This window comes from Panthera onca, chromosome D3 (genome assembly GCF_046562875.1).
Source record: "Panthera onca isolate mPanOnc1 chromosome D3, mPanOnc1 haplotype 2, whole genome shotgun sequence".
In the NCBI taxonomy this organism is placed as follows: Eukaryota; Metazoa; Chordata; class Mammalia; order Carnivora; family Felidae; genus Panthera; species Panthera onca.
The window spans coordinates 8926506-8947699 of NC_138350.1; the positions used below are offsets into that span (position 1 = coordinate 8926506).

General features: G+C 44.4%; 1 protein-coding gene across 2 annotated transcripts in view; it reads left to right on the top strand.

Annotated features, from left to right (window-relative positions):
* Positions 1-21194, top strand: part of PTPN11 (protein tyrosine phosphatase non-receptor type 11) — an 81531-nt gene that overhangs the window by 21088 nt on the left and 39249 nt on the right. For both annotated transcript variants that reach the window (XM_081790684.1, XM_060612350.3), the window contains exons 2-6: positions 566-688; positions 5193-5387; positions 7425-7617; positions 11671-11787; positions 12417-12530. In XM_081790684.1, the coding sequence (XP_081646810.1) occupies positions 566-688; positions 5193-5387; positions 7425-7617; positions 11671-11787; positions 12417-12530 (742 nt within the window). The remainder of the gene's footprint in view (positions 1-565; positions 689-5192; positions 5388-7424; positions 7618-11670; positions 11788-12416; positions 12531-21194) is intronic.

Here is a 21194-nt window from a genome sequence, read left to right on the forward strand (position 1 = left end):
ATGTTTATTCATTAGTTTCTTTGTTTATTTACTTGTGTAATTCCACTCCATGTGTTCAATCTCCTGGACTGTCTTTTTGGGCTTTGGGCTTGGCTTAGTATCCAAACCCCCAGCCCCGGTCCCACTGACCATGCCCCAGCCCCACCCATTGTGCTGGCAGGATGCTAGCTAGGCTCCTACCAAGAGGAAGTCAAGGGGGGGTGGGAGTGACCAAGGAGAAGAGGGGGAAGAGGAAGGGAAGGTCTTGTTTTGTATTTTTGTAAAGATTTTTTTTTAAGTTTATTTATTTGGGGGTGGGGAAGGGCAGAGAAAGAGGGAGGGGAGAATCCCAAGCAGGCTCTCCCTGTCTGCGCAGAGCCCAGTGTGGGGCTCAGTCTCACAAACTATGAGATCATGACCTGAGCTGAAATCAAGAGTCGGACGCTCAACTGACTGAGCCACCCAGGCTCCCCTTGTTTTTTATTTCTATTAGCTGCTCTGCCCCTAGGCATTTTCGGTGTGATGGTGTGGGAAGTGACAGAGTCCCTTGGTTTTCATGGCTCTCTCCATTTTTCTCTTGCTCAAGATGGTTTCACCCAAACATCACTGGCGTGGAGGCAGAAAACCTGCTGTTGACAAGAGGAGTTGATGGCAGTTTTTTGGCGAGGCCCAGTAAAAGCAACCCTGGAGACTTCACCCTTTCTGTCAGGTAAGTTGGAAGAAAAAGAGAACCCCGAAGGGGTGAGAAACGTTAAGACCACACCAGGACCGCTTGCTACCCTCCCTGAGAGTCCGAAGGCCTGCCTGCTGGCCCATGGCGAGGCCTGGCCCACGTGTCAGATGCCACTCGAGCCTGCTCACGGGCCTCAGGCGAGGCCTCCCGAGAGTGGGCGCGTGGGAATACAGCAGAAGGGGCGTCATAATGGGCACTTCTTCTCCCCTGAGAGACCCCCGTGGGTGAGGTGAACAGACCGTCGTCACCAACACTTGATCCGGGTTCCACACATCCTGAACCTGGTTGCGTGCGTTTTCCCTTTTCCTTCTGTTGATTTCTTAATGGGAAAAATGCTTTTGAAGAGGTTCTTCAGATCACTTTTCTTTTTCAAGAAATAAAACATCACTGAGGAAGTTGTGGTCCCGTTTGTTCCCCTGCCCAGTCCCATCCCCTCCCTCTTTCCCCAGAGGAAACCGCCATCGAGAGGTTGGCATGTATCCTTCCTGAATGTGTTTTTATACTTGCACTGTCTTGCTGCTATTGTGAACAATATAAAATTGGTTTGTGTGTTTTTAGAATTCACATACACAGGCCTTAGAATGTATCTATTATTCTGCAACTTCCTGTTTAAACTTTTTGAGGTCTGTGCTGGTACATAGAGATCTAATTATTAATTTTAATGTTGATGGCTATACTCAAATGTTGTGAACCTACCACAGTTTATCCAGTCCTCTGTTGTGGGACACTGAGTTGTTTTTATGTTTCAAATGTTTTGAACAGTATGGCCAACACATCTTACTTACTTCCTTATTTGAAAATAGTAATAATAACAGCAAAATCATAAGGCAGTAGCGTTACAGCTCCTGGAATAATCTAGAGTAAGGGAAATAAGTATGTAAGAGAAGGTCAGTTTCTAGAAAACCGTCCCACCTGCTCAAAGAGACCTGTAACAGGATGTTGGCCATACTGTTCAAAAAATGTAAAACAAACTGAAAACACTCCCACAATAGAGGGTTGGATAAACTGTGGTGGGTTTATTTAGGATCCCTTTGGGACTTGGGAAACCTCTTTTTGGCTTGGACTAGTTTTTGAGGAGCCCCCGTCGTTAACTTCTTCTTGTGTTTTAATACAAGGAATGGGTCTTCGTGAGTCCTCAGGGCTTGAATCAGCACGGACCTCTAACTTAAAAGTTGTGTGATATTTGAGCTGTAAGAGTTTGTTTGGAGAGTATATGATGATCATGATGGTGACAGCAGGCATGATTGAGGACTTGACATATGCACCAGGCCCTTGTGCCAAGCACTCTACACATACCATTCTATTTAATTTTCCCAGCAACCTATGAATAAGTACCACAATTATCTTCATTTTACAGGTGACTAAGCTGAGGCCCAGAGGTTAAGTTAGTAACCTAGTCTCGCAGCTACTCAGCGGCAGGACCGGGACTAGAGAATTGGTGGGATTTTTTTTTTTCCTTGCCCCTCAACTTTTTATTTTGAAAAATTTCTGGCTTATAGAAACGTTGAAAGATGAATATGTGACCACCCACCTTCTCTTCACCTGCCAGCATGTTGTTATGTTTGTCCCTTCTGAGTGTGTGTTTGTGTGTCTACTTTTTTCCCCCTGAACCTTTTGAAAGCAAAGTGCAGATAATCAATATATTTTTTACTTTGTTTTAAAACTTTTAAAAAGATTGTGATGTTAAATAATCTCTATACCCAACATGGGGCTTGAACTCACAACCTTGAGATCAAGAGTTGCTCGCTCCACTGATTGAGCCAGCCAGGTGCCCCTATTTTTACCTTTATGTTATTTTATTTTATTATTATTTTAAATTTACTTATTTTGAGTTGGTGTAATCGGGGGAGGGGCAGAGAGAGAGAGAGAGAGAGAGAGAGCGAGAGAATCCCAGCAGGCTCTGCACTATTACTGCACTGTTAGTGCAGAGCCTCATGTAGGTCTTGAACCCATGAATCATGAGATCACGATCTGAGCCAAAATCAAGAGTCGGATCCTCAGGTCTTGATCTCAGGGTCATGGGTTCGAGCCCCGTCTTGGGCTCCACGCTGGGCAAGAGTCCTCCTTGGGAAAAACAAAACAAAAAAACTTCAGTGTCTATGTCTGATAAACAAGAACATTCTCCTGTGTAACTACAGACTCAGTTATGAGGGGCGCGTGGGTGGCTCAGTTAAGTGTCTGACTTCGGCTCACATCATGATCTCACGGTTCGTGAGTTGGAGTAGCACATCGGGCTCTGTGCTTGCTCTCAGCCCTTCAGATCCTCTGCCCTCCTCTCTCTCTGCTGCTCCTCTGCTCACCTGCTCTCTCTCTCTCTCTCTCTCTCTCTCTCTTGCTCTCAAAAATAAACATTAAGGAAAGAAACTCCATATCTTGAAAAAAATCATTATTATAGGTAATACATTTTAACCTTGCTTCTATAATACCATCTAATATTCATATTCAGATTTCCCTTGTTATTTCAGTAATGGCTTTTGAAGTGATTGCAAGTGTCTGAGTCCCACCCCGTGTCCCATGTTGTGCCCCACCCGCCACCCCACACTAGATTCAGGAGGATCTAGTCAAGGATCATTCATTGCATTCAATTTTTATGTTTCTAGTCTCTCCTGACCTTTTCTTTTTTTTCTCTCTCTTCTGGCTTTTTGGCCAGTCAGGCCAGTCATTTCGTAGGTTGTCCTTCAATCCAATTTGCTGATCGTTTCCTCATTTTTAAATTCAGATGACACATCTTTGGCAAGTGCACGACAGGGGCAGTGTTCGGCCCGCCCCATTATCTCACAGTGGGAAGCACATGGGGCCTGCTTGTCCCATTTTTCAAGGCTGTTCAGTGTTGTGTTGTGTTGTTGTATTGTATTGTATTGTATTTATTTTTGAGAGAGAAAGAGAGAGAGAGAGAGCACGTACGAGAGAGCAGGGGAGGAGCAGAGAGAGGGAGAGAGAGAGAATCCCAAGCAAGATGTAGGGCTTGAACTCACGAACCATGAGATATCGTGACCAGCGCTGAAATCAAGAGTACGATGTGTCACTAACTGAGCTGCTCAGGAGCCCCTTGGGGGTGTTCAATTTAATCACTTGATTGAGGTGTTTGCCAGATTTTCCCATTGTAAAGGCACCTTTTTCTTTTTGTGATTATGAGTACATTTTTTTTTTAATGTTTGTTTATTTTTTTTGAGAGAGACAGAGACAGAATGTGAGTGGGTTAGGGGCAGAGAGACAGGGAGACACAGAATCCGAAGCAGGCTCCAGGCTCCGAGCTGTCAGCACAGAGCCCGATGTGGGGCTCGAACTCAGGACCTGTGAGATCCTGACCTGAGCTGAAGTTGGACGCTCAACTGACTGAGCCACCCAGGCGCCCCTTTCTTTTTGTGATTAATAGGTGGTCTGTGAGATAGTAGTTTCTTTCTTTCTGTCTTTCTGTCTTTCTTTTCGTCTTTTTTTCTGTCTTTCTTTCTTTAAAGATTTTTTAATGTTTATCTTGAGAGGGAGAAGAAGAGAGTGCAAGCAGGGGAGGGGGCAGAGGAGAGAGAGAGAGAGAGAGAGTCCCAGGCAGACTCCGAACTGACAATGGGGCTCAAATCCATGAACCCATGAACTGTGAGATCGTGACCTGAGCCTATACCAAGAGTCGGACGCTTAACTGACTGAGCCAGCCAGGTGCCCCAAAGATTTTAAGTAATCTCTACACCCAGCATGGAACTCGAACTCACAACCCTGAGACCAAGTGTATGCTCTCCCAGCTGAGCCAGCCAGGTATCCCCTGGCTTCTTTCTCTTAATGTAATGTTTTTGAGATTTGTTCATGTCGTATGTATCAGTGTTGTTTTGTTTTGTTTTGTTTTTAATTGCTGTGTTGTGTTCTATTGTATGAGTATATAACTATCCATTTTGATGCTAAATATTTGAGTTTCCAATATTTTTGTATTCCAAATAAGGCTACAATGAATATTCTTATACAAGTCTTTGATAGCCATACAGTTTCATTTTGTGGGGAGCAAAATACTTAATGAGTAGATTTAGTAGATTACAAGATAGATGGATGTTTAACTTTAACGTATGTGTCTCGATTAATTAATGATGAGGAAAATTATTGTCACTTAATATATGCAGTTTGACAGGCCAGACTTTCAAAGATTTTATTTTTCAGTAATCTCTACATCCTATGGGGGGCCCGAACTCCCAACCCTGAGAGATCAAGAACCGCACACTCCACTGACTGACCGAGCCAGCCAGGTGCCCCCGATAGGTCAGACTTTGAACATAGAAGTTGTACAAGGGAAAGAAACCAATAAACAGAGCCCTTTGTGTTGAAATGGTTGACCACGTGGTCATTTGACTCACGGCGTTTGTTACAGGAGAGATGTAAACCGGTTTCTTGGGTGTGTTTCCACGTTGAGGTGAAATCTGCTATTGAATTATGAGATCCATTTTTACTAGCATGGCTCTTTATTAGTTTTCGTTTCTCCCCTAATGGACTATTTTAGAAGAAATGGAGCTGTCACCCACATCAAGATTCAGAACACCGGTGATTACTATGACCTGTACGGAGGGGAGAAGTTTGCCACTTTGGCTGAGCTGGTCCAGTATTACATGGAACACCATGGGCAATTAAAAGAGAAGAATGGAGATGTTATTGAGCTCAAATATCCTTTGAACTGTGCAGACCCTACCTCTGAAAGGTCAGTGACTTTTAGCGACTCCAGAGTCTGTGCGTCTCTCCCATGCTGTAGGTGTTCTCTGAATGCATCGTGGGGGTTTGGCTTGATCTGTTGCTCAAGCTGTAACCTTTTCAAGTAAAGTTTTACTGAAGGAAGAAATGGGCTCAGATTAGTTTCAGATCCCCCTTTTCTTGTAAAAGTGGCCATCAGTATTCCTTACACTTACTCTGCAGGGATCTCAGATTATTCCTGTATGTTCTTGGTACTTGTGGTAATTTTAGGATTATTGGACTTGAGCTGATAATCTTTGAGAGTTAGGAGAGAAAAACAAATGATAATGGAGATGCCAAAATAGCAACAGTTCTCAGTGGTAGCTCCTGACCAGCTATTCAGCAATGCCGCCAACAGATGTCAGTTTAAGCTCAGAAGCCGAAAAGCAGAGAGCTCAGAGGGTCAGATTTTTCATCAGTCCTTTTATGTAGTATCCACAAATGTGGAGAATGACCTTGCTTAGAGGAAATTCCGTTATTTCAGAGATCTTCCCCCACCCCTGCTACCTTGTGTTGGAACTAAGCTGATGAAAGCCAGGGCTTGACCTATTTTTATTGCTTTTATTGGTTTTCTACAGCCCCAGTCTCCTCTCTGACTCAGTACAAATTCAGGGTCTCTTAAGTAGGTTTGTATATTTTGTATCTTCAGGTAGGTTTCTTCAGTTTGCACCTCTTTGTATGCCGACAGTTTGTTTCTCCAGCCACCACTGTAGCTTCAAGCAAAAGGCTGTCAGCCACCTCAGTTTATCTCTGAATTTTACTCTGTTCAGTTGAGGGTGGATGAAAAACAACTCAAAGTATATTCCCCTAGTGATGAGCCATTAGTACTCTCTGCCATGATAGTGCTTGCTTTCTTACCAAGATTCTGAGGGAAAAAGCCACATGATTAATGTGACTAGGTTCAGATTTTTTAAAAGTTTGTTTTTTTATTTGAGTAATTTCTACCCCTAACATGGGGCTTGAACTCACAACCCTGAGATCGAGAGACACATGCTCTTCTAACTGAGCCATCCAGGCACCCCATTAAGATGTTTAAAAAAAATTTTTTTTTTTTTTAATGTTTGTTTATTTTTGAGAGAGAACTCAAGTGGAGGAGGGGCAGAGAGAGAGAGGGAGGGAGACACAGAATCGGAAGCAAGCTTCAGGCTCTGAGCTGTCAGCACAGAGCCCGATGCGGGGCTTAAACTCAGAAACCATCATGACCTGAGCTGAAATTGGATGCTCAGCCGACTGAGCCACCCAGGTGCCCCAAGATGTTTTTTATAGTATCTGAGAGTACTATTGTCTCAGAGTGTGTCCTCTGATGGCCTACATCAGGACTCTGGAGTGCTGGGTAAAAATGCAGGTTGCTGGGCCACCTTCGGGCTTCATGTGTCACTACCTCTGGTTGTGAGGCATGGGAATTCACATTTTTAACAAAATCCCTCACCCCCGCTCTAGAAGTTATGCGCATTAGGGTTTGAAATGATAGCCCAGTGTATGCTCCAAAGGTATTGACAGAAAACTTGGAGGCTGTTGAAAGTATTGGTTGGATGTATTAAAACATTTGGGATGCTTCATTTATAATGAAAATCCTTTCTTATGTAATTTGCACATACCAAAGCAAGGGCAAACATTCAAATGATTTTCTGTTTCTACCATGATTTTCTCTTTTAATTTCTTTAAATGGTTGTGTTTACATAGTTGATCCTTTTAGGGTAGGGCATGGAGAAATGACAGAATGCATTTTTAAAAGCTGGAGATGGAAACGAAAATAGGAAAGATTGAGGACATTTGTTTCCCAAGGACTGTGGGCCCATTTAAAAAGTTGAATGGTTATTCTTAACATCTTTGCCATTTGTCCTTCCTGCTTGGGCTGCAAATTCTGCTTTGTGCGGGATTGACCAACCTCTTAGAGGACTGTGTCTGTTTTTTAATTGCTTAGGAGCTCGCTGTGTATGGCAGTTTTGTGAAAGAATGCTGTGACCTCATGGCAGAACTCAACCGATTTTCATTTAAAACAATTTAGGTGGTTTCACGGACACCTGTCTGGGAAAGAAGCAGAGAAATTATTAACGGAGAAAGGAAAACACGGCAGCTTTCTGGTGCGAGAGAGCCAGAGCCATCCTGGAGATTTTGTTCTCTCTGTCCGAACTGGTGATGACAAAGGGGAGAGCAACGATGGCAAGTCTAAAGTGACCCACGTTATGATCCGCTGTCAGGTAAAGCCGCACTTGAGCTACGGGTCTGGCAAAATGTCGTCTTTGGGTGATTTTTCTGCCAGAAGAAGACAGACATCACTTCTGACGTCAGATTTTCTTTGCTCGTTTAGTTACAGGCTGATATGCTTTTAGTACATTATTTATTATAATTGTTTCATCATTTCAGGACTTTGTTATTTACTTCCAGTCTATCTCTGGCAGATCAAATCCTGCCTCAGTGAATCGCCTCTGCCCTGTACTATCGAATTTGTTTCTGCTCGGTTGTGGCTGGAGTCGGTCAGCCTCACTCTTCCGTGTTTCTAAAGTGGTGACCTCGGTTCCTCCTTAGGACTATCACAGGCTGGCCTGTGACTGCATTTGCCTTCATGTTACAGAGTTCCTGCATTCGGGCTCGGAGAATTGAACTCACTGTTTCTTGTTTTTAATGTGGTGATGGGACTAAGGAGGTTGATTCTTGGTCAACTATGTCAAACTTCATTTTGACATAGTTTCTTAAATAGAAACTGTTCACTTACTGCTTCAGTTTTAAAATTACATAAATACAGGAGCGCCTGGGTGGCTCATTTGGTTGAGCATCCAACTTCAGCTCGGGTTGTGATCTCACAGTTCGTGGGTTCGAGCCCCATGTCGGGCTCTGTGCTGACAGCTCAGAGCCCGGAGCCTGATTCGGATTCTGTGCCTCCCTCTCTATCTGCCCCTACCCCGCTCATACTCGGTCTCTCTCTGTCTCAAAAAATAAACATTCAAAAAAAATTTTTTAATTACATAAATATTTTTAAAAACAGCTTTATTGAGGTACAACTCACATACCATGTAATTTCGCCCTTTTAAAGCAGTTAGTGGCTTTTGGTATGTTCACATATGATGCAATCACCGACACTAATTCCAGAACATTTTCATCGCCCCGAAAAGAAACCTTGTGTCCATTCCCAGTCACTCCCCATCATTTCCCCTGTCTCCAGCTCTTGGCAACCCCTGATCTACTTTTCATTTTCATGGATTTGCCTATTTTAGATGTTTCATATAGGTGGAATTATATAACATGGCTTTTGTGTCTGGCTTCTTATACTTTGCATAATGTCTTCAAGGTTTATCCATATTGTAGTGTGTGTCAATAAACTCTATTGTCAAATATTCCATTGTGTGGCTAGAGTAGATTTTGTTTATCCGTTAAAAATGGATGGGCATTTTAGCTATTATGAATAATGCTGCTGTAAACATTTGTGTACAGGTTTTTGTGATATTCTCTATTTGATGAGACAACATCCTCCTATTTTCTTTTAATTTATAAAGTAAGCTTCCTTTAGTTCTTTGGACATATTTATACTCGCTGATTTCAAGTCTTTATGTGGGCTTTTTCAAGGTCAGTTTCTCTTATTAAGTGTTCTCCCCTCCCCCATGTTTGGTCCATACTTTCCTGTTTCTTTGCATGTTTCATATTTTTTTTTTGTTTGCAGCTAGACATTTTAAGTGATACAGTGTGAGGACTCTGGAAATCAGACGCGGGCTTTTCCAGGGTTTGCTGTCGCTATTTTTTTATTGTTGCTGTAGTTGTTACTCTTTCTGTGTTCCATGATTTTCCTGTATTCTTTGCTATGTGTAGCCACTGAAGTCTTTGCGTGGTTAGTCTCCTAGCCTTTACCGGGGGCAGGGGGGAGAGCGGGGAGGGCTCTGTGTGTGTGGGTGTGTGTTGGGGCATACTTTCAGCGCTCTGGCCGATTACAGCTCTGCCTTAGCCTTCACCTTCTGTTTGTGCATAACCTCAAGGTCAACTAGAGGTAAAGATAAGGGATTTCTTGGATCTTCCCTACACTTCACACAGCCCTGCACAGTCACATAGCCCTCTGGATTCTCAAGAATATGTTAGAGGTGTTGTTGTTGTTGTTGTTTTTAACTTTTGATTTAAATTCGAGTGAATTAACATACAGCGTAATAATTAGTTTCAGGTGTACAATATAGTGATTCGACACCTCTGTGTAACACCTGGTGCTCATCACAACAAGTGCACTCCTTGATCCCCATCACCTGTTTAACCTTTCTCCCCACCCACCTCCCTTCAGGTAACCATCAGTTTGTTCTCTACAGTTAAGAGTTTGTTTCTTGGTTTGCCTCTCTATGTTAGAGGTTTTCCAAGCCCTCTGTGGACATCACCTAGATTTTCCTTTTTCCGTTTTGGTCAGGCTCTTATTTGCTTTAACTGGTTGGTATTGCTGCCTCAGGCTGCTCTGATATTAAACAGTTGCTGCTGATTGTTTTTGGCAGATCCCCTGAAGACAGGGCTGAGTGAACTCTAAGTCAGGTCAAATAAACATAGGCTCTGAAAACAGGGCTTTTCCAGGGAGCTGCTAAGCAGGCCCAATACAGGTATATCTCAGAGATATTATGGGTGCAGTTCCAGACCACTGCAGTAAAGTGAATATTGCAACAAAGCAAGTGAAATGAATTTTTTGGGTTTCCCAGTGCACATAAAAGTTCTGTTTATTCTATACTGTATCTTATTAAGTGTACAGTTGCAATATGTCTAGAAAACAACGGACAACAAACCTTAATTAAAAAATGCTTTGGTGCTAAAAACAGTAAGTATCATCTGAGCTTTCAGGAAGTCATAATCACCGATCACAGATCTCCGTGACACATACAGTAATAATGAAAAAGTGGAAACATCGGAAGAATTACCAAAACGCGACACAGAGACCCAAAGTGAGCAAATACTGTTGGAAAAATGGTGCCAATAGACTTTCTGGAGGCAGGGTTGCCACAGACCTTTAATTTGTAAAAAATAACGTATCCGCAAAGCACAATGAAGTGAAGTGCAATAAAGCAAGGTTTGCCTGTAGGGAGCATTCTCTGGGGATAGGTCCCTTGAGAGGGTTCCAAATCCATTCTGTCCCCTCTGGCTATGCTGGCTCTCGCAGCTACTGTGGTTATGAGGCTGTTGGTTTTCAAGGCTACTGAAAGAGAGAGGTGCATGGGAAGAGAGGGCAAGTTAGAATGCCAGGGTTTGCTCCCTACCAAGATTCAATCATTTTTCTCAAATAAATGTTCCTTGGACTGGTGCAAGTCCTTGGTTAATTTTCAGAGTTGTGAAGAAGTCGGTGACAGTTTTTACCAGTATTTTGGTTGCTTTTATGGAAGAATGGATTTTCAGAGGTCTGTCCTTTGTCATTCTGAAAGTGCTTCCCCCCTCCCCACCGCAGTTTTATTTTTAAATAAAAGATCATACCCAAACATCTTCATATTTAATTTTTAGGGTTTTGCATTTTCTGAGTTTAACTGTTTTCCTGTTGTTTCCCTGAAGTCGCCTATTCTGATCTTTTTGTCAGAGAAAATTTCCTGGTCTCTGTTTATAATTTCCCTTTTATTTTTTTATTATTATTTTTTTATTATAAAATTTTTTTTTAACGTTTATTTATTTTTGAGACAGAGAGAGACAGAGCATGAACGGGGGAGGGGCAGAGAGAGAGGGAGACACAGAATCGGAAGCAGGCTCCAGGCTCTGAGCCATCAGCCCAGAGCCCGACGCGGGGCTCGAACTCACGGACCGCGAGATCGTGACCTGAGCTGAAGCCGGACGCTTAACTGACTGCGCCACCCAGGCGCCCCTATAATTTCCCTTTTAAAGTTTCATTAGAAGAGGAAAATAGAGACATGGGTGTTGGGGCTTCAGTGCTGCCTAGCCAGCCTTGGAGTTTGTTGCATTTCAGAGAGAAGTTGTTATTTACCTTCTCTTCAGCCTGCCGTATGGTTGCTCAGCCTAGAGTGTAAGTAAATAGTAAATAATGCTGCTTTTCGTTTCTTTAACCTACTTAGTTAACGTATGAAGGGGAGACTTTTGTGCTGGTGCCGAGGGATACTTACTTAGATCTCACACCCCACAGTGAGCTCTTTCCCATTGGGTCGGCCTTTCCTGTTCCATCATCCTTGCTTTCTCTTCTTTGTACTACGACAGCCGTTTTTTCTTTGGGGGAGAGTCAGTCTCTGTACTTCAGCTGGGAAAAATAATAATTTAACATAAAGGTAATAGGATTTTTTTCTTTTTTTTGGTCTTGAAAGGAACTGAAATACGATGTTGGTGGAGGAGAACGGTTTGACTCTTTGACAGATCTCGTGGAGCATTACAAGAAGAACCCCATGGTGGAAACATTGGGCACAGTGCTACAACTCAAGCAGGTGAGAATATTAGAAAGCTAAAGCTTCATCTCCTTACGGAGTTTAGAAAATCCTGGTACAGACTATTCTAAATACACAGAAGTAGAATAGCATCATGGACCTCCATACACCCATCACCCAGCTTCAATTGTGATCAACTTAAAAATCTTGTTTCATTGTTACCGCACTCCACTGCTCTTCCCCTGGGGTATTTGGAAACGAATTCCAGGTATTATGTCCTTTCCATGATATCTCCATGTGTATCTCTAAAAGGCTTTATGGAGTTTCTACGGCAAGCTTTTGCCAAGTGTTCGTAGTAGGCCTCCCTTTGGTTTACTTTGGGTGATTACACTTACTCCCTTTGGACTTACTGCTACTTCAGACTTCCCCCAAATAATGTTGGGATCGATTTATGAAGAAAAATAGGTTTGAATTTCTATCAGCAGAGTAAAGTGTGTGTGGGGATTGAAGAAAGATACATTTTCTGACAAAACAGAAAAGTGAAACTGTATTTGAAAACTTTTGTTGTGAATTACTGTATCCTTTGAATTTCCTGTCCTTGCCTTACAAATATCAAGATGGAACTCTTTTTTTTTTTTTTTTTTTAATAATACTTTATTCATTTCACACCAACTGCTGAATTTGATTAGCCCCTCAACACAACACGCATCAATGCTGCTGAAATAGAAAGCCGGGTTCGAGAACTAAGCAAATTAGCTGAGACCACAGATAAAGTCAAACAAGGCTTTTGGGAAGAATTTGAGGTAAGTTATTAAAAAAAAAATTTTTTTTTTGCATGAGTTATTAAATCCTATTTTTAATGAGAGAGAAGTTGGCCCTGTATTTGGAATTGGATCTGAAAGGATTGAATCTGTGCTCTTTCTTAATTCAGCCATTGATTGACATGGAACAAGTTGCTGAGGGGGCTTCTCTGAAATAGAAGGGCATTGTGTTCTGGGAGAAGGGAGTTGGCAGTTAATATTAAATGGATGAGCCAATAGCTCCATTTGGCTCTTTTGGTTTGGACTGCTGGCAAAAACCCAGAAAAACAAAAGGATCTAATTCCTTTGGAAGATTTCCAGCATTGGCTGGCTTCTTTAGAGAGAATCTATAGCCTTATTGCAGTGAATAAGTGAAAGTGAAATACCTCGTGGTGGTTTTAATTTGGGAGTTGACATTTATAACTTTGGGAAGTGAACTGATTTCTCTCCTGAAACCAACTTGGGTAGGAGACTGTCCCCAGAGGGAATGTGCTATGTTCCTGTTTTACTCTGGTATGTCACTTACCAATTCACATTGTGATTGTGTTCTCTCTCCTCTCACCCAGTTGATTGAAAACTTCCTCAAAAACAAGGATCATGCCATACTTACTTTCATAGTTACCCCTAGCATGTGGCACAGTGCCTAGAACACAGTAGAAACTCCGTAAATAATTGTTGAATGGGTATTTACATTTATCGAATGTTTATGTCACTTTATTATTACTATTCTGTTTATGGGAATGATGGACTATTACTTACTTCCTGTAGGACTTTTAGAATTAATAAGTGTGGAACAAATGAATGGCCGCATGAGGTGGCTACAGGTCAGATCAGCTTATTGAGATAGACTTTATTTCCATTTTACAGAGGAGGAGCCTGAGGCTTGGGGAGGTTAAGTAAACCATCCAGCACTGTACCACAAATACCGATTGCACCGCAGCTCTGAGGTTGGGTGCAGAACAGTCACAGTCCCCGCTCCACATTGCTGAACAGGAACTTGAACTCAGCTTTATTTTTTCATACCAGGCATTGGACTTATTGCCCAGGACACTATGGCGAACAAGATGGACAGGGTTTCTGTCTTTAAGGAGCTTCTAGTTGAGGGGCACCTGGATGGCTCAGTCAGTTGAGCATCCAACTTTGGCTCAGGTCATGATCTCGTGGTTCGTGAGTTCGAGCCCCACCTCGGGCTGGCTGCTCTTGGCACAGAGCCTGCTTCAGATCCTCTGTCTCCCTCTCTCTCTGCCCCTCCCCCACTAGCGTTCTCTCCGAGATACATAAAAACGTTAAAAAAGAAAAAGGGAGCTTCTAGTTGAGAGAGGGAAGACAGTGATGAAGGGCATCACTGAGAAACTGATGATCAGCATAATGAGTCAGATTAAAAAACAGTGTTTTTTAATATTTGTTTATTTTTGAGAGAAAGAGAGCGAGCAGGAGAGGGGAAGAGAGAGAGGGAGACACAGAATTTGAAACAGGCTCCAGGCTCTGGGCTGTCAGCGTAGAGCCTGACGCTTGGCTTGTAATCATGAACTATGAGGTCGTGATCTGAGACAAAGTCAGACGCTTAACCGACTCAGCCGCCCAGATGCCCCCAGAATTTTTTTTTAATGTTCGTTATTTATTTTTGAGAGAGGGAGCACAAGTGTGGACGGGGCAGAGAGAGAGAGAGGGGGAGACAGAGAATCAGAAGCAGGCTTCATGCTCCAAGCTATCGGCACAGAGCCCGACATGGGGCTTGAACTCACGAACTGTGAGATCGTGACTTGAGCTCAAGTCGGACACTTAACTGACTGAGCCACCCAGGTGCCCCAATCAGTCAGAATTTTTAAATCTCAAGCCCACTGCTTTCTTCCCTGTGTCCCACCAGCGGCGAAAATAAAGAGCAGCATTTCTGGTCATTTAATTACATTCACTTGTTTTCATTCATTTCATGTAGTCTTTATAAAGCCTCATGAGATAGGCGGGATGAGTTCAGAAATTGGAATGGCAAACCTATTTTTCCAAAGTTTTTATTATGCAAAATTTCAGATCTATCCAAGAGCAGAGGGCAGAGTATAATCACAGCAATATGTCTGTCACCCAGCATTGACAGTTGTTGATATGTGGCCAGTCTTTTTTTTTTTTTTAAAGTAGACTCCATGCCCGGTGTGGAGCCCAACAATGGGGCTTGAATTCACGACCCCGAGACCAAGACCTGAGCTGAGATCAGGAGTCAGACACTTAACCAACTGAGCTGCCCGGGTGCCCTGTGGCCAGTCTTTTTTTTAACTCCTCCCCACTGCCTCCCCCTGCCTTGGCTTATCTAGAAGCAAATCCCAGGTGTTTTTTCATCTGTAACTATTTCATTTCAAAAGATCGTAACTGGAGTACCATTCTCACACTTAAAATTATTAACAGTAATGCCTTAATATTGTGGATATCAGTCACTGCTCACGTTTTCCTGATCATCATGCGTGCACATGTGCACACACATGCAGTTTGTTTGAACTGAGAAGTGTTTTTTCCTACTTGATTAAGAAAAAATGTTGAGGGGCACTCGGCTGGCTCAGTCCGAAGAGCATGTGACGCTTCATCTTGGGGTTGTGAGTTCAAAACCCACATTGGGTGTAGAGATTACTTAAATAAAACTTAAAAATATTTTTTTGAATGTACTATATAAAATAGATGTGTATAAAGAACCCCCGTGCATCATTATCAACGTTGCCAGTTATCCCTGATACCGTGTTATTTTATTTGTAAATACTTTGGTATCTATGGAATTTTTAAAAACTTATATTTTAGTTAAAATACAGCGCAATATTGGTCACTTAAATACAACACACCCACTACTCATCACAAGTGCCCTCCTTGGTACCCATCACCCATCTAGCCCATCTCCTGCCCACCTCCTTCCATCAACCCTGTTTGTTCTCTATCATTAAGTCTCTTGTGGTTTTTTTCCCTCTCCCCTCCCCCATACGTTCATCTGTTTTGTTTCCTAAATTCCGCATATGAGTGAAACCATATGATATCTATCTTTCTCTGACTGACTTATTTCACTTAGCATAATACACTCTAGTTCCATCCACATTGTTGCAGATGGCAAGATTTCTTTCTTTTCGATGGCTGAGTAATATTCCAGTGTGTGTGTGTGTGTGTGTGTGTGTACACATATATCTACACACACACACACACACACACACACACCCCCCACATCTTCTTTATCCATTCATCAGTCGATGGACATTTGGGGCTGTCTCCATAGTTTAGCTATTGTTGATAATGCTGCTATAAACATTAGGGTGCATGTACCCCTTTGAATCTGTATTTTTGTGTCCTTTGGGTAAATACCTCATGGTGCAATTGCTGGATTGTGGAGTAGTTCTATGGAATTCTTTTTTTTTTTTTTTAAATCTTAGATCCTTTAAGAAGGGTTTAAGGTTTTGTTTCTTTTTTAATTTTTTAATTTGAAAGAGAATGAGCGCGTGTGCAAGCAGAGGAGGGAGCAGAGGGAGGGAGAGAGAGAGAGAGAGAGAGAGAGAGAGAGAATCTTAAGCAGGCTCTATGCTCAGCACCAAGGCCAGTGTGGGGCTCTAACCCACAAACCATGAGCTCATGACTTGAGCTGAAACCAAAAGTCGGACGCTTAACTGACTGAGCCACCAGGCACCCCGGGTAGTGAGCTGTTTTTTTAATCTATATCCTTGTTCATTTTACATTTTATTTATTCATTCATTCATTCATTCATTCAGAGAGCAAGCTGGGGAGAGGTGTAAAGGGGGAGAGAGAGAATCTCATGCAGGCTCCACACTCAGCGCAGAGCCCGACATGGGGCTCGTCTCGCGACCCTGGGATCATGACCTGAGCCAAAATCAAGAGTCAGACGTTCAACCGACTGAGCCACCCAGGCACCCCGTTACACATTCTCTTAAAATGGTAGAGGGGCGCCTGGGTGGCGCAGTCGGTTAAGCGTCCGACTTCAGCCAGGTCACGATCTCGCGGTCCGTGAGTTCGAGCCCCGCGTCAGGCTCTGGGCTGATGGCTCGGAGCCTGGAGCCTGTTTCCGATTCTGTGTCTCCCTCTCTCTCTGCCCCTCCCCCGTTCATGCTCTGTCTCTCTCTGTCCCAAAAATAAATAAAAAACGTTGAAAAAAAAAATTTTAAAATGGTAGCTGAGGCGATCGTTCGTCCGCACCACTTTTCCTTCACAGTGGCTATGAACTTTAAAAAAAGTGACAGCAGTGAGGTGGGTGTCTGTTGCCCGGTGGGTTCTTGAACACTAATGTCACTTAGGCAGTGCTTAGGGAAACAAAGTCAGACCTTCCTGGGAAGCTTGTGGCATCAAGGGTGTTGCTCATGATCCTGTCGGTGGGGTCAAGATGTGACCTTAGAATAGCTCCTAGCGTGACTTTCCTGGCCTTGGAAAAAGAAGGTTGCTTCTAAATGCTGACCTGATAGTTTCGCTGTGACATCTCAGATGCAGGTAATCTTTTATACATTATTAACAACAAAGCCAGTGAACCAGCTTTTGGGAAAAATGGAAAAAAAACAATATCATGTCTGTTCTCCATAGAGGTCAGGCTGATCGCATAAATTGTCATTCGCTAAATCAGAGCACAGGACTAACGTTTCATCTGATGACAGCTGAAACCAGACCTAAACAGCTGGTGACCTGCTTTCTGGGTCTCTTAGGTATCTGCTTCTCAAATCCAGTTCATTTTAAAAAACACCCTTTGTTGTTTTTTTAAGTTCATTTATTTTGAGAGAGAGCATGAGCAGGGGAGAAGCAGAGAGAGGGAGCGAGAGAGTCCCAAGCAGGCTTCGAACTCTCAGCACAGAGCCCGACACAGGGCTTGATCTCACCACCCGTGAGATCATGACCTGCGCCGCAACCAAGAGTCAGATGTTTAACCAACTGAGCTACCCAGGGCCACCGCCCCCCCCCCCCCCCAAATTGCCCTTTAAGGTTGGGGCCTGGGGAACACAGCTCAGAACAGAACCAAACCATTATAGAAACCAACCAGATATGTGGAAGCAGAGACTCATTACAATCTAAACCCTCTGAAACTGAAGTTGGATCCCGACAGCAAGGCATTATTCTCTTCGCACTTGTACTTCAGTTGTTTCCCGGGAGGTGATAATTTGGGATCAGTTCCTTCTTACCAAGGACTCTGATGGTCTCTACGGTGAACCAGAGCTCTGAATGACAGCTGTGTCTTGTTGTGGCCCGTAAAGTTCTGTGTGTCCTTTCGGGTACGTTCCCCCAGAAGACACTTACGAGTTACTTCTGCGTTTGACGCGTCTTAAATACAAAGTCTCTTGGGAAGCTGCTCGATTCTTCTCTCCTTGGCCTCTGAAATGAATTCGGGTTGTTGGTCTTCTTCTAGGATGTGTTGTAGGATGAAGACACTGTGACCCCCAAGTCTGACTTTTTCCTAGAGGCTTCCCATTCTTGATCTGTGTAAACATCTTACGTCTCTTGCGTGTCTCTGCTTTTGAATGTGAGGAGGAGGATGGTTCTAGCTTTGCTGGGATGAAGTAAGGTTCTGAAGTGAGACACTCGCTACGTAAATGAAAAGGCAGGTTATGATCTTATGATTTTGTGCCTGCGCTGTGCGTTACCCGAAACCTGAGCTCAGCCCTGAACATCTCGGCGAGGTACGTATCGCACGGCCGCATTGATAGAGTATTTGCACGCTCTCTCAGCCTGTTCTTCTCTTTGGAGTCCTCTAGGCCCGGGCTGCCCAGGGGACACTGGGCTGCACCTCGACGCTGCATCTGACTGCGGGACCCAAGTGGTGGATGGCAATCTTGCTGTTGGCAGTCCTTTGGCCTCCGCTCTCTCCTTTCTCCCTCCTCCGTCTTGCTGCCGCTCTGTGTCCAGTCTGCCTGCTCTCCACACACCTGCTTCGTCCTTCTTTTCCTTGAGCAGATTCCTCTGCTTCCTGACTCACAAACCTTCCTCCTGGCCCCTTGCAGACACTGAAACCGGCAGCTTCGTACAAAGTCTAGGATTCTCATGGGCTCAGATGCCATCCCTCTTGGTCTGAGGAGAGTACCGAGGACACGATCACTTGGAACAACTGTGTCTGGAGGGGAAAGCAGTTGTTAGAGATGAGTGTTGTCGGGAGTCGGGCAGACGTCCTGAGAATATTTCCCCCAAACAGGAGACGCTGGTGGTGGCATGATGTATTCATTTTCTTCATTCGCCAAGTAGTTATTAAGCACAGACTCCAGGCCGGGTTCTGTTCTAGGGTCTGGGGATGCAGCAGGAAACACATAAAAGTCATTATCCTTATGGAGCTTTATGGCCAACGGGGAGACACAGTAAAACAAAGAAACGAGTGAATGTTTGTTGCGGGAGAGGGTGATACGTGCTATAGAGAAAATAAAGTAGGGCCAGAAAGGAAGGGCGTGCTGATGGGGTCGTTACCATTTTACTCAGGTCTCTCTGATGCAGCGGTACTCGAGCAGAGAGTTGAAGGACATAAGGGAGCGGGCCATACAGATAACCTCAGGAAGAGCATTCCAGGCAGAGAGGACAACGGCGCAGAGGCCCTGAAGCGGGAACGTGGAGTGTGCGTGCACGTTGCACCATCAGCAAACAGTACTGTCGGAGAGGAGCAGGCAGAAGGGGAATGTGGGTGGAGTGACACAGAGGAGCGAGATGACACGGGGTCCGTGGGCCCACGGGTCCGTGTAGCAGCATTGGCTTTTACTTGGTGACAGAGTCTGAGGAGGGTTCTGAGCACAGGAGGGATGTGATCTTGCCGGCTGCCGCATGGGAGGCTTTCTGCAAGGGGGACATAGAGGCAGGGAGACCCGCAGAGAGGCACATCACAGGAGCCAGAGCAGGTAAATGGCAGCGGCTTGGTTCAGGGTAGCAGCCGTGGAGGTGGTTGGGTTCTCGAGATATTTTGAAAGTAGAGTCAACGCATCGTGTGGTTAAGGCAGAGCTGAGGCAAGGATGTGGTGAAGGTTTTTGGCTCGAGCAGTTGGCAGGATCGAGTCGTGGTTTACCTAGACGGGGAGGCTGGGAGGAATGGGTTTGAGGGCAGGTGATCAACTTTCATTGTGGACTTGTTAAAACTTGAACTGGTGGACGTCTGATGGCGGTGCGATTATTCATATGGTGTTATGGGTGGGATTGTACTAGAACGTTCCTTTTTCGTCTCACCTTACTAACACTCCTCAGTTCCCAGCCTCAGGATCATTTTCTCAGGGAAACCTTCCTGGATCCCCGTGCCCGTGCCTGGATGGGTTCTTGTTACAGGTGCACTAGCAGCAGCCCTTTCCTTCATACTACCTGCTCTCCTTGGAGTTCATGGGCACTCCGTGTGGCCGTTGTTTTCACGTTTGTCTCTTGTTCCGTGAATTCGCAGAAGCAGATGGCGTTACTAGGTCTGTCAGAATAAAGAGAGGTTTTGCTCAGATGCAACTAAAGGTGATCAAATAAAGAGATACACTTTGATCCTGCTATTTTAGGTGTGCTGTGTGCATATTATCTAAGAGAAGAACCCAAAGCAGTCCGTGGGCCCCACAAAGACAGGTAGTCCTGCCTGGTTTCCTGTAGTCCTGGTAGAGACTCCAGGGGAGCCTGGCACACCATAGACAGAAAGGATGTATTTGGGCTGAGTGTTGAATACAAGTTGTTTTCAGGAGAGAGAGGGAGAGAGGGAGACAGAGAGAGGGAAGGGGGGAGGGAGCGAGGGAGAAAGGGAGAGAGATGAGGGCGGGAGGGGGAAGAGTGAGAAAGAGGGGGAGAAGGAGAGGGAGAGAAAGTGGTATTAGGTTTAGATGCTTTGCATATATTCAATAGGGAATGGCTTTCTGATGCTTAAAAAGTATGGAGGAATGTTCCTGGCTTTGCTTGAGATGTTCCTCTTTACTACCCTGCAGTTTTCAGGTGGAGGCCCTGCTTGAGGGTTGTGAATGCACATTTCGGTCTTCGAGACCCATCTATACACACTTGCGCAATAGGGTCTAATTCAGGGTGGCAGTGATGAATTTCAGAAAAATTTTAGCTTTGAATCTCCTGTTTCTGACTTACACACACACACCCCACAACACATACCCATACAAACCCCACGCAACATCATATTCACTGGGGTTATTTTTTCCCAGCACTTTAAAGCCTGTTTGCCTTAGCAATTTGATTTTTGTTTTTAAAGCCCATCCTCCTCCTATTACGCAAGCCTCTCTGTGTCGTGGTCTGAAGCTGTTTTCCATTCGCACGGGCAGCGCAGTCACTTCCTTGACAGCTACACAGATGTCCTGGACCCTCGGCCACTGTGCCATCTGACGTGTCTCCAGGAGGAGCTAATGCCTGCCTTCAAACCCACAGGCCGGTTCGATTTCTTTCAAGTGATTACATCCTGCTCAGGGGAGCTGTAAATTCTGCTTCGAGACGGTTAGGTTTTATGGAGACAAGACTTTAACTGCACCCCAAAGCTGTGTCTAGAATAATAATTCTTGCTGGCGATCTCTAGCAGAACTCTTCCCCTTGGTGGCCAAGCCCCACCACGCTTCACCACAGCCCCCGAGTAGGGCTCCAGCCTTGGGCTGCAAGTGCTCCAGGCCGCAGGCCCGCGCCACAGCCGGGATTTTCCACGTAGGTCCCAAAGCTCCCAGTTGCTTGAATAGAAGAGCTGCTGCCTTCCCGTGGGCAGAGCTTTGCAGCGGTTGGAGG